At 58.6% G+C, this 13,217-nt stretch overlaps 1 protein-coding gene across 1 annotated transcript; it reads right to left on the bottom strand.

Moving 5' to 3' along the window:
* Positions 1–366: 366 nt before the first annotated feature.
* Positions 367–4,403, bottom strand: NANOS3 (nanos C2HC-type zinc finger 3). Its single transcript, XM_079772723.1, has 2 exons — positions 2,803–4,403; positions 367–679 (listed from the first exon to the last, which is right to left on the bottom strand). Exons 1-2 carry the CDS (start codon positions 3,260–3,262, stop codon positions 612–614), a joined length of 528 nt encoding a protein of 175 aa, XP_079628849.1. The 5' UTR covers positions 3,263–4,403; the 3' UTR covers positions 367–611.
* Positions 4,404–13,217: the final 8,814 nt, after the last annotated feature.

The following is a 13,217-nucleotide window of genomic DNA, read 5'->3' as shown; positions in this document are numbered from 1 at the left end:
CAGCATGTGAGATTCCACCTATTTGGCATGTCAATATGTGAGGGGTGGCTGAAAGGGAATTTGAAAACATCAGAAAAAGTGCCAAATATGCCAGCAGCAGAAGTCGTGCCCAGAAGTGCCAGGAAAGGAGCCACCTCTCTAAGCCCCACAGCCACCCTATGGTGCCCACTCCCATTTCTCTGCCCCCCGCCCCCCCAGCCTCAGGGTGAACTGAAATCCAAATAGCAGTCGGGAAAGTGGGAATCACGGGAACATGTGCAGGCGAACAGCCAGGAGAGAAAAGAGGTGCCCCAGCCCCTCCGAAGCTGTTCCCACTACCCTGCCTCAAGACCAGCCTCATCTGACCACGGATCCATTCATAGCATTTATTGAGAGCTGACTGGGCGCCCAGTGTTGGGGAGGGAGGGCAGGCAGGTTGTCCGGGGGCCACCTCCTTCCTCACAGGGCTCTTCCGGTCATGTTTCCAGGCGCTGCTCCCATTCAAGCCCCAGGCTGGGGGAGGGGTTCAGGGGAGGGTCCTTGCCAGATGCATCTTCCCTGAAATTCAGCCTTCAAGGAGTCCCCAGGCTAGGGGACGGCAGCATCCCGGACGTCCTCCCCGCACCTGCCTTCTAGGCAGAATTGGAGGGGCAGCAGGAAGAGGGCGAAGGTCCAGACGACTTCCTGGCACCTTTGGAACCTGAGTTCAAAAGCGGAGGGGGGAGGAGAAAAACAATAATAAGCGATGATTCATGTGGCCAAAGTACCAGTTCCACCTACAGGGCTGCCAAGGCTCTGGCGCCACCCAGAGGCTATTTGTGGAACAGCACCCAAATCACATTCCTGGACCAAGTCAAACCCAGGTGAGACCCAGAAACGGACACAGCGCAAAAACCCCAACTCCGTCCTGCGGTGCTGCCCCCTTGTGGCCGTAGGGCGGGGACCCCGATTTGTAATACCTAGAGTGTTACCAGGGAGGCCGGCATCCCGCAGTCCTTTTGCGCCAAGGGATGTCTCCCTCACCCTTCACTCCATACCCTGGGAGGTGAGTGTTCCCCCTCTCTCAGAATTAGGGGGAAAAGGAAGATTCTGAGACCATCATCTCATGTGTCCCCTCAGCTTCCTGCGCCTCCAAGTTGGACCTCACTGAACCTCACAGGGATACTGTCTTCTCCTGGAGGCAAGCTCACTCTTTTAAAATGTTCACTTCGCAGCTGCGGGGACAGGGTGGGATCCTCCTTCCAGCTCACCACACTCAGGAGCTCAGTCTGATGGGGGGCAGTCCCCACCTGCAGTACCCAAGTAGCGACACTGCCCCATCAGAACCCCTTCCTGTGCCCTGGCCAGTGTGGCTTGGTTGGTTGGAGGGTCCTCACATACACCAAAGGGTGGTGGGTTCCATTCCTGGTCAGGGCACATACCCAGGTTGTGGGTCTGACCCCCAGTCGGGGTGTGTGCAGGAGGCAGCCAGTCCATGTTTCTCTTTCACATGTTTCTTTTTGTCTCTCTCACTCTACCTTCCTCTCTCTAAAATCAATAATTAAACAAAAACAACCCCCTCCTCTGTTGGCTGACTACCCCAGAAAGTCGCTGAAATGGATTTGTCCTTTAAAACACCACCGGAGCTGAGGTCTTTTGCATCTATTCTGATAACTGCTGTGTTTTAAGCCCAAGCTACTCAAAGCCTGCATGGTCTGTGGCCTGGCAGTGTGGCCACCTCCTGGGGAGCTGGTGAGAAATGCAGCTGCTCAGGCCTCACCCAAACAAACTTGTGAAGTGTGACCCCATTTGATGAGAAAGATCAGAGTGGTGGGCCATGCAGGTGAGGAGACTGGGCTTGGACCTCAGGGAGACTCCAGTGCAGCTCGCGCCTAAGCTACAGCCCCAGATGCTCTTAGGGGGGCTGCTCCCACACAGCAGACTCCCCTCCAACCTGACATTTCCCTGGCACTGGGCCATTCCCTCTTGCCTGCCTTGGACACCTCTGCCTGGAGAACCAGCCGCTTTCACCACTCTCAGATCCATCCCTGGGTCCACCCGCTTAGCCACACTCTTAACACGCACACCTGGTCTTGCCACTTCTGTGGGTTCCTGCTGCCCAAGTCCAAGCTCTTTCCTGTGACCCACAAGGCCCTATAGGCCCTTCGGCTTGTCCCCAAATCTCCGACACCTCCCCCTCCACCACACAATCACACACTCTCCATCCCTAAGTTCCTGGACAAGCCCCAATGCCTGGGCCACACTTCCAGCTCTCCACCAAACTGAATTAGGCTTCCTGAAGTCACTTCCTCCAGGAAGCCCTCCTGAATCCCCTTATCTGGACCAGGTACTTTCTCTAGACTCCCCCATTCAGCGCCTATCACCCTGCGTTTTAACTGCTGCTCTTCCATCTCTCTTGTCCACCACTAGCCCAGCCCAGCACTTGGCATAGAACAGGCACACAAACTATTAGCAAATGAGTGAGAAATAAGGAAGCTCGGGTTCAGAGAGCCTGAGCAACTTCTCTCCTCAGAGCCACGCAATGTCAGGCCCTTGCTGTACCTATCCCCAGATCCCACTGCTCGCTAATCCCCATGGCTTCCATGCCAGGTCGCCTGTGCCTGGGAAAGGATGGCATTCCCCCAAGGGCCCAGAGAGGGAGAGTCCCTGTCCCAAGACTGCAGAGCAAAGTCAAGCCCCAGCTGACCCACACTGGGCGACACTCCTAGAATACTGTCCTAAGGTTTCTACGCAGATTCTCTACCCCAACCCTTTGAGGTGGGCACTGGGGTTAATCCCACTTAACAAAGGCATGCCCCCTTCACAGTGGATTTCCCCAGCCACCTGCACTGGCTCCTCCTCCTCCTCTACGGTGACTGGCGTCCTGTGTCCTCGCCTTGTCAGACCGGGCCAGCTTCTTGCCTGCAGAGTTGCGGGTGGTGTAGCTGTAGACGGAGGTGTAGCCTTGGCCGGTGAGTGGGCAGAAGCGGCGGGTGTGGGCTCGATCTCTAGTGGCACCGCACTGGGGGCACACGTAGTCTCGAAGGATGGGGCACAGCACCCGGCCCGCCTCGTCCTTGAGCACGTGGGACTGGTAGATGGCCCGGGACTCGCCGTTGTGTTTGCAGAAAGAGCACAGGCGTTCTGGAGCTGGTGAGGGTTCCGGGCTGGACCTCTGATCCCCTGGTCCTGGCACTGGTTCTGGCTGGGGGTCCAGCCTGGTCTCAGGCTCTTCCTCCCCACGCAGAGCCCCCACCAGACGTGCCAAACCCAGGTAATCTGTCCACAGGTCGAAGGTCCCCATGGCTGGGCAATATGTGCCAGACGTTGGGGCAGAGAGAGAAGAAACCCTGCCTGCCCCAAGCTCGTCCTTCTCCGCTTCCTCCCTGCCCCTCCCTTCCCCTCTCTGGAGCCTAGGAGTCTGGGCTGTCAGTTCCCTCCTTATACCTCCAAGGGGTTGTGAAGGGGGAGGAACAGCCTGTGGGAGACTTCTTATTGTCACAGGGGGGCTGGCTGCTGCTCCCGGTAAATGCACCTGCCAAGGAGATGTGCGGGCCTCTGGGTGGGGCAAAGGGCGGGGGGAGACAGGACACAGTCTGCAAGGGGCACCTGCAATTTAGAGCCTGAGGGTGTTTGGAGGGCTACCCCCAACCCCTCCTGTGAGGAGGCCTGCCACCCTGCCCCACAGGATTTTGGGTGGGAGGGTGGGTAGTGTTGGGGGCCCTGCCTCAAGATAAGCATTGATGTAACCTGTAACTTAGTAATTGCTTTCTTCCTTCCCCTGGGTTGGGGGAAGGGCCAGGTGCCCTGGGCCTTTTGGGAATGAGGGGGGGCAGGGGGGAGACGGGGACACCTGAAGATTCTCCAAATGTCCCTGGAAGGGGGATGGTATCTGGCTCTCGGCCCCCAGCTCTGGTCTGCCTTAGGGTGTTTTCACACCTATTGTCCCCCACTTAATGGATGAACAAACTGAGGTATGAAGCCACCTGCCCCTAGGGCTATTCACAAAGACTAACACAAAAGTCTGCCTTCCCCCATCTACGTATTGGAGCCCCCAAGGCTAGGTGCTGGCCAGGCGGCCTGTTCTGTCCCTGGGGTGGTGAGGGGTGAAATGGGGAGGTTGGGCTAATGGGAGGACCCCCAGCACTCGCCAGAGTCTTGATCTTCCCTTCCTCCAGTGAGACCTCAGTCAGTCTCAGGAGGATGGAGTGTGCCCGGGAGTTACGCAGGTGGGGCACAGACATGCAGGGGGGGTGATCGGCCAGCACCAAGGTGCTGGGTGGGCGATGGAGAGTGTGGGCGAGGAGGGTGAGAAAGCTGAGCCCGGGATTTGGACACAGAGAAGAGGGCCCCATTCACTTATTCTTTCAAGAACCGTTTACGGAGCCCTCAGGGAGCAGAGCTCACCAGCCCCTTCCAGAAGGGTTTTTAGCTGTCCAGCCCCTCCAACCCTCCAGGATTTCTTCCCCAAATCCAGCTTGTGTCCATTAGGACCCCAGACACCAGCCCTCCCAAGTGTTGAGAGGCTGGGGTCAGGGTAAGGTACAGGCTGAGCAATTTGGGGGGAACCCATGGTGGGTCTTGTCCCCCAGCCCACTCCCCTCAGGCTGTGTGGCCCAGCCACAGTGACATTCATCCCTCGGTGGGTCTGGCCTCCGTCCTCACAACCCACCGACAACAATGAATGTTGATTGTGACTTTCTCTGTGGCCTAAAGGAGGGGATGTGATCAGGTAGGACCCAGCCCCCCAGATCTGGAAGGTGGGGGTCACGATGGCTGGACGGCACTTCCAGGCCTCGGGGTCCACTCAACGGTCGATGGTTTGCCTGAGCTGCCCAAACTCACCGACAGGTTGAATGTTCCCCCAAGCCCTTGGCAACTTCTTGGTGGTGGTGGTGGTGGTGGTGGTGGTGTGTCCCAGAGTCAGAGGGTGAGGTGCAAGGAACCAGAGAGGTGACGGAGGGAGGGACCTATTGCCTCATTAAGTAAGCAAACAGTTCCATGACGTGGAAAAGCATGACATTAATATAACTAGTTGTAACAGTAGATGTTTATGTCGTTTTGCCACATGGATGCAGCCATACTGGGTGCTGGGCTCCCTGCTTCATGCATGTGCTCAAATCATCCTCAAAAGGGCCCTAGGAAGGTGCAGGTGTGGCCCATTTGTCTGTGTGGAAGACTGAGGCCAGAGGGCACTACTCCGAGTGGCCCCAATAGGTGTCTGGCTGCCTTGCATGGGGGGGGGGGGGAAGGAGGAGCATCATTCCACAGAGAGATAAACAAGTCATTTTAATACAATGTATACCTTCCTCAAGGAAGTTTCTGGGCACAATTGTTGATGAATCACAACAACCCCTGGGGGTCATCAGCCTTCACTTTGCAAATGCGGGGCCCACAGTGGGGCTGCTGCCAGGCCCAGCCTTTGGTCCACTTGCCCACTGGACAGGGGAGAAGCAAGAGGATGTCAGGGGGTGCCGGGGGCCCTTCTGCAGGGTCTCAAGGCATCTGAACTCAGGCCCTTGGTGATGTAACCGTGCAAGGTCGCTCACCCTCCAACCTCAAAGTACACTGCGGGCAAACAGCTACTTGGACTCCAACTGCAGCAAGATGCTGCCCCCTCCTCATCCCCCCCCCCCCCCCCCAGTAAAAGGGCTTCCAGTCCTTCCCTCCAGGGGCCGCGCACAGTTGGGTGCCCATCCCCTGGGTGGGGGGGGTCGCAGGAGCAGTCTCTAGGAATGGCCGCCACCTGGGTCTACAGACTGCGAGGACGACCTGGAGAGGTTTCTTCACATTTCCAGCCCCCTCCCATTTCACTCAGGGGAATGTGGAGCCCCAAAGGGGCCTTGGCATAACCCTCAGGAGGATCAGGGACCCCGAGTATGCTGAGTTTGAATAAACCCTAAAATGTCCCTGATGTAGTTGACCTGAGCCAGCACAGCCCCTCAAACCCCTCTCTCGAGACCCCACCCAGATCCTTCCCCAGGAGACCCGCCCCTCTAAAGCCACCAACCCCTGGCCCCTCCGCAAGACCCGCCTCCTTACAGCCCCCACATATTGCCAGTCCCTAGGTCCCTCCTTCTAAAGCCCGCCCATATCGATTCCCATGGAGCCCCCACCAAACTCAACCCCGTGAAACCTGCCCCCTAAGCAGGTCCTCAAAGAGCCCAGCTCCCCTAAAGGCCTCTGCGCCTAACCCTTGTGGCACCCCACATTTTGTCGGCCCCAGGAGGGGCCAAGGTCACAGAGGCCCGCCCATAGGACGCTCCTCTAGAACCCTCCTGCCTAGACTCCCATGGACCCTGACCCTAGGAATCCCCAAGGCCGCCCCCTTGGAGCCCAACCCCCTTAAGTTCTGCCCCGACAGGACCTGCCCCTAAACTGGAGCCCCTCGGAGCCCGACCCCCGCAAGACTCGCCCAGGAAATTTCCCCAACTCATGAAGCCCTTTCCCCTAAGCCGGGCCTCCCGTCCCAGGCCGGGGTCCAATCTTGTTCGCACCCCTGTCGGGAGCGCTAGGTAGGGCGGCCTCCCAGTGGCCCATCCGCCCAGCCATCAGGGCCCCGGGGGGGGGGGGGGGGGGGGGCCGCGGCCCGGACTCCTCCCCTTTTCTCCTGCCTTGGGGCTGGAGGATGGGTTGGAAGGGCAGAGATATAATAATAATAATAATAATAATAATAATAATAATAATTCTTTACATACATCACCCTATTATTAGGATACTCGTTTTATCGATGAGGAAGGTGATGCTCTGAGAGTTTGGTAACAACTTTTGAGGTTCCTTGGTGACCATAAAGCTAGAATGCGAGGTCATCAGACGGGGGGCACTCTGACCACACTGAGGGTCCCCCTGAGACACCCTGTGCCTTCTCTCCCCTAGCTTCCCGGAGGGCACTGGTCTTTTATTTTTTAAGTAAAATTGTTGGATTTTTAATTGATTTGAGAGCAAGAGAAACATCGATTTATTGTTCCACTTATGCATTCACTGGTTGCTTCTTGTTTGTGCCCTGAAGGGAGATGGAACCCACAACCTTGGCTTATCAGAAGGACGCTCTAGGGCGCTGATCTTGACCTACCAAAGAAGGAGGTCCCTGCAAGGGGTTTCCCCCAAATCGGCCAGGACAGGCTGGTCCCGGCAATCAGGAAGGCGGGGCTGGGTAGGTGGGCGTGGCCCCGGGCCGAGGGGCGGGGCCGGAGGAGCTCAGCCGCGCCCCGTCCTGTGGGGAGGAGTTAGCTGGGGCCTTCCCCGGGTCGGTCTCCCTTTGTCTGCGGTGGTCTGCGAAGCTTCCCGCCCTCGCCCTCCGTGTCTGTCTGGGTCTGCCTGTGCCCCTGGCCGGCCTGTATTTGACTGGGTCTCCCGCTCTCCGAGTGCTAGTGCTCCTATTCCTGGCTGTCTGGGTCCGCCTGTGGTTGTCTGGCCCTTTCCACCTGATCTGTGTGTAGGCCTGCCCCCCTCAAGGTCTGCGTCTCACTGTCTGGACTTGGACCTTGGGGGGGGGGGGGGGGCGGACTGTTCCTCTGCCAAGTGTCCTGAGACCTTCTGGAGGGCCCATTGGGCTTCCATCTGACTTTGAAGCCCAGCAGGGTGGGGGGCGGTCTCCTCCCACTCCCAGCCATAGGCCCTGGTGCAAGGCAGGGGTGCCCTTCCCAGCCCTTTTGACCCTCATTCCTCTTCTTCCTGGGACCCCAGCCCTGCCACACCTGGAGGGGGGCTGGGAATGAGTGGGGCGAGGGGAGCCTTCCAGAAGCCACACTGGCCCAAGGCCCGCCCCCACCCCCACTCTGAGCTCCAGGAAGGCAGGGCAGCTGGTGCAGGTCTGGGGGTCAGGGTCTGAGGTGAGAGGGTGATGGATGGAGGCAGCTCTGCCATCAAGCTGAAGAAGGGGGAGTGTCTCAGTATGTATGTCATGCATGTGTTCCTGCACGTGTGTCCCTGTGTGCATTTGTCCTTGTGTGTGTGCATGGACCTGTGGGGAACATGGGGGAGGAGGTAGCCAGGGCCTGGCAGACAAAGAGCCCCTTATGAGGGTACGGTGACAGCACACACGGGGGTTCCCAAGTGGGTTCCGGTTGATGGCCCAGACTGTCTAGACGGCGGGCAGGGGGCTCCTCTTTTCCTTCATAGCTGCAGGGTCTCTCAGGTTCCCATTCTGCCATCGCCATGCCAGCCCCTGGCTTCCTCTGGCTGCTCAAGGCCTTTTCATGCGGGGCCCTCAGACAAAGGGCTCGTCTGTCTCACCCAGACCTGGGGGTGGGCAGAGGGCCAGGAGCCCAACCTTTTTCCCAAGCCCACCAGGGCTGGGGTAGGCAAGAAGCCTCTTCTCCGGGGTTAGGGCCTGGGGCCGGTTGATGGGAAATTTAGATGCTTCTGTGACTCAGGGTGCAGGGCAACCCTGTGTCTAGGTCAGGTGGGTTCCACCTGAAAACACAGGCAGCAGCTGCCTATGGGCCTGTTACTGGGGAGCTGCACTGGTTTGGGGGTCCTAGCTATTCAGGTGGGCAATTCTGGATGTCCATGGGTGTCTGTAAATCCAAGTGGGTGTGGATGATAATGAGCAGCTGTCTCTTGTGCCAGTTGTGTGTATATCAGTGTGTGTGTTGGTGCCCCTGTGGGCTTATTTGTGTATGGATGTCAGTGTAACTGAGTGCATGTCAGGCTAGTTGTGGGTAATTAATTGCAGGTAGATGTGTGAGCAAGTGTATGTGGGTGTCTGGCATATGTCAGTGTCACTGAGGGTGACTGTAGTTTGGGTGTTATCCAATTGTTGGGTCCCCTGCCTCCCTTACTAAAATGTCAGCTCCAAGAGGCAGGGATTTTGATCTCTCGTATGCCCAGCACTAGAATGGTGCCTGGTACATAACAGATGCTCAATAAACAAGCATTGGATTTACGGCCACCCAGGTGACTGGATTTCTGAGTGTCCCTGTGTCATTTTCCCTGTGGATCTGTGTGTGTCATTGTGCATATGTTATTTTCTCTGTGTGTATTATTGCAGGTGTCCAGGTGTATAATCAAGTGTATGGGTGTAGGTATTATTGGAAGGTTCATATCTGTTTGTGGGTGACAGTGTCATAATGGGTATCTAGAAGGATCGTTTTACCATGCGCAACCATGTGTCAGCATGTGCTGCTGTGTTATATGTGTGTCTGTCTGGATTAATATAACCTGATATCAGCATCTGTACAGGCCTGGTACCATCTGTGTGTGTGTGTGTGTGTGTGTCAGGTTGCCTGGATGACTGGGTGGCTGTGGGTGTGTCCTTGCTTGGGCAGGCACATGCATGTCCATGTCTAAGTGTCTATCTGTACTTTGTCCGGGTGTTTAACATACCTGTGGTTGATCTGAGTAATGGGGATGCTGAATGTCTGTATGTCCTGGGTGACAGCGGTGGGTGCCCATCCCATGTCTGTGTGTGTGGTAGAGAACTGTGTTATATGCAAGGCCGTGTCTGTGCCATGGCCACCGTCAGTGTTTTCACAGGACGTCCCCGTCACTGTGGGTGATGTGTGCGCCCAGGTGGCAGTGTTATTGTGGGTGATGTGCATGTGCATGTGTTTATCAGCGTTCCTGCAGGTGATTTGAGTAATGAGGATGCTGTATGTCCGCGTGTAGTGTGTGAATTTGGGATTCTTCATCAGTGATTTGGAACTATAACTGTGGCCCCGTAAATGCGTCTGTGAGCTGTCCAGGGCAGTGGGGCATCGGTGGGAAAGGAGGTGGGGGACTGAAGAGTAAGTGGGGTGTGTGGGGGTACCTCACAGCTCCCATCAGTCCATGAGAGGTCTTCTCCATTCCTCCACCCCCACCATGCCTTCTAGGGCAGTTCCCTGTGAAAGGGTCCCTGTCGCTTTAAAAGGACTCCCCAGCAGTGGGATTCGGGGCCATTTTTCCTTTTTAGGGCCAGTTTTGGAGGGCGTGTTCCTGTTGGCAAACCTTGGCCCCAGTAAATACCCTGCAGCCACCTCCGGTAATGACAGACTGGCAGGGAGCACGAGGAGGGCGCCGCTGCAGCCCCGCCGTGGCCGCAGCCAGGCCCGAGCAGGGCCCCCGCGGGGATCGGTCTCCGCAGGGCCCCGCAGGCCCGCGCGCCCATGAACTTGGCCCGGGCGCCCTCCGGAACGCGCGCGCTGGGACGGAGCCTCTACCAGCCCTGCATTTGCGAGATCCCCACGCGCTCCGCGTCCCCAGGAACAAAGCTCGCCCCCGCCCTGTCTCCGGGCCTCCGGGCGGTCAGGTGTCAGGCGGACCGAGGTCCCTACGCCCCTCATCGTGCGTCCCCGCCCCTCGGGGGCATCTCGGCCGGCCCTCCCCCCACCGCGGGCGACCCCGGCTCGGGGGCTTGAAGGCCTCTGCCCTTGGGGGGTCCAGTCCTCTCCGAGCCCCCTGCTCGGGGAAGGCAAGAAGAAGAGACGCCGCTGGGGCCTCCCCGCCCCCCTTCCCCGCCAGCCGCAACAATGGAGGGCCGGGCCGCAGAGGCCGGGACCCCCGCCCCGGGCCGGCAGCAGGTGCGCGAGGGGGCTGCGGCCCGGTCCCACCTCCTCCCCGCCCCGCCGCGCCCCGAACCCGCAGGCAGCCCCCGGCCCGCCCGGTGCCCGCGCTCACCTCGCTTTGGGCCGCCGCCGCGTGTCCCCTCTTGTTTCCAAAACCCGCCCGGAAAAGCCCCCCCGAGCCAAGACTCCGGCACGGGAAATTGCATTTCGGCGGCTCCGGGGCTGGGCGGGGGCTTCCCAGGCCGCGGGCAGGGGGAGGCGTTCGCGGGGCTCCGGCGCCGGCTCGAACCCGCGGCCACCGCCTCCCGCCGGCCCGCCCGCCAGTCTGTCTCGGTGACGTGCCCGCGCTCCCCGCCGCCGCCGCCCCCGCCCTCCGCTCTGCACCGCGTCGGGCGGTGGGTCCACCAGCCGTGGCCGCGTGCGCTCAGAGTCTTCCCGCCAGGCGCACCGGGACTCCCGCGGGGATGCCCACGGGGCGCCAGGACGCAGCTCCTGGGGCCCGCGCAGGGGACACGGGGGCGCGAACGGGCACAGGGAAGGACCCGGAGCACATGGGCCTCTAAAGCGAATGGGGAGCACACGCGCACAAAGGCACGCAGACCTCAAACACAGGGAAGGGCGTGCAAGGGGCTGTGAGACACACACTCACGGGAGGGCGTGGCGGGACATGCAGGGGCACTGAGGCTCTGATTACACGGGAATGTCCATAAAACCAAGCTACACACATAAGGGCAAACATACACATGCAAGGGGGCGGGCAGGAGGAAGGACCTCAGAACTGAAACATACAGAGAGGGATCCAGGGGCACATGCAGAAAATACTGACACACACACAGACTCACAGGAATGCTCACGTACACTTAGATACCCACACAGCACACACAAGATACATAGACACAGAGGGATTATACATTGAATCCACATACCTCCCCACCCACCAGGTGCACAGTTGTGGGAACACCTGGACATACAATACCCCAATATACATAGACACCGCATATGGACATACTAGTATCCTAATACATAGAACAGGAACACACCCATAGAGACATGCCAGGCACAGTCTCAGGGGCTCACGCAGACACACAAAGTTCACAGACACACAAATATATGCACAATCACTCGTGGACAAGGGCAGAAGCACCTAGAATTCAAAGAACCAAGACCCACACCCACAAAACCTCAGGTCCACAGGGCTCTTAACTAATACACGCAACAGGACACTTGGGGACACGTACCTGGGACCACCTCGTGTAGGCATGCACTGGCCAGGCGCACAGGCCACACAAAGGAGGCGCACTAGAAAGTTGTCCATGGGTTGGGGCTCTCCTGATCAATCAGAGGTGCTTATTCTGAGCCCCCATATTCACATACACAAGGTGCACAGAAACGCACAGCAGGGTTCCTACACTGGCAGACATTCCATTCAGGAAACCACACACAGATTCTCCCACATACTTCCCAACACACACACATACACACACAGGCCCTGCCTACACCACATGCTGGTGGAGGGAGGTCACCTCAGGGCAGACCGTGGTGCCAGGCAGGGCCTCCCATTGGCTAGGGCTGAGTTGAGGGATTTCTCATTCTGTTCATTTCCTTACCCCCTCAGCTGAGAGGGGGTCAAAGAAGCTTTTGGCTCCCCCCCCCCCCGCAAACCCAGGCTTTAACCTTTGTGGGGGCATGGTCATGCTCCACCTGGCTGTGTCTCTTCCATTCTACCCCCTCACCACAGTCCTGCCTCAGTTTCTCCTTGACGAGCCCCCTTTCCCTACCCCCTTCCTTCAGGTCTCAGCCCAGAAAGCCAGCTGGCCTAGGAGAATGATGGGGCCAGGACCCCAGACTGGGGTCCAGCCCTTCTCTGTACCTAACACCTCCTCAAAAAAAATAGAGTGTAGTTTCCCAGGGCGGGAAGGGGGGGGGGGGGGGGGCGGGTAGCTGCAAGGAAGAGGATGGGAGTAAATAGTAATTGAGCCTCCTTGGGTGGGGTCAGGTTTATTGTTCCTCCTGTGCCTTCTCCTTTCAAACTGAAAAGGGGAAGGGGGTTGCTCTGGAATATACTACATTCATTCATTCCCAGTCACCTTGGACTCTTGCCCAGCAGTCCAACGAAGTGGACAAGTGAGGCCCAGAGGGCCTGCCCTTGCCCAAGGTGGCACAGCCTGAAAGCCGGGATTCTGTGCGAGGCCTTTCCCCATCTTCGCTCTTGGATGGGCCTGAAAAAAAACACACACACTCCGGCCGCCTCTTCTGCCCACTGAGCTTCCCACGGCTGCCACCAGGGGGCAGCAAACGCCAGAGTCCTCCCCGCTGTGGGGGCGGACAGCCTCTCCGCTCCCTCTTCCTCCCGCGACCCCCGCCACAACACAGAAGCTGAGGGCGCTGCCTGGACCCCCGGGCTGGAATATCCACTGCCCACATGCTCCGGCCCCAGAAGGAAGGAGCTCTTCTTAAGTAGAATCCCCTAGAACTAATGTCCCCACAAATGCCTCACTCGCACGTGGCGCCTCGTACCGTCTAGCTCAGCTCCTTATTGCTGCAACACAGTGGCTGGGTGGGCAGCCGCTGCATTCCTGAACTGGGTCAGACTAGGAGAGAGAATTTCTGGAGCCCCGCCCAGAGGTCAGTCCTCCAAACCCGAGTCCTCGGACTATCCCCCCGGAGCCTAGCCCGGGATGGCAGGGCTTCCCCCACCGCCCCAGCAGTCTGGTTCCTTTGGGCGTGGGAACTGCTCGCCCCAGCCCCCAGTTCCTGGGGCCCCTGCCAGTG

Source organism: Cnephaeus nilssonii, assembly GCF_951640355.1.
Source record: "Cnephaeus nilssonii genome assembly, chromosome: 5".
Taxonomy (NCBI): domain Eukaryota; kingdom Metazoa; phylum Chordata; class Mammalia; order Chiroptera; family Vespertilionidae; genus Cnephaeus; species Cnephaeus nilssonii.
This window is presented reverse-complemented; position numbering and strand designations above follow the sequence as displayed.

Coding starts and splice junctions, on each gene's coding strand:
- NANOS3 (XM_079772723.1), bottom strand. CDS start 3,262: ATGGGGACCTTCGACCTGTGGACAGATTACCTGGGTTTGGCACGTCTG. Junction 680..2,802: donor AGGAGGAGGAGCCAGTGCAG/GTGGCTGGGGAA, acceptor TTTTGAACTCAG/GTTCCAAAGGTGCCAGGAAG.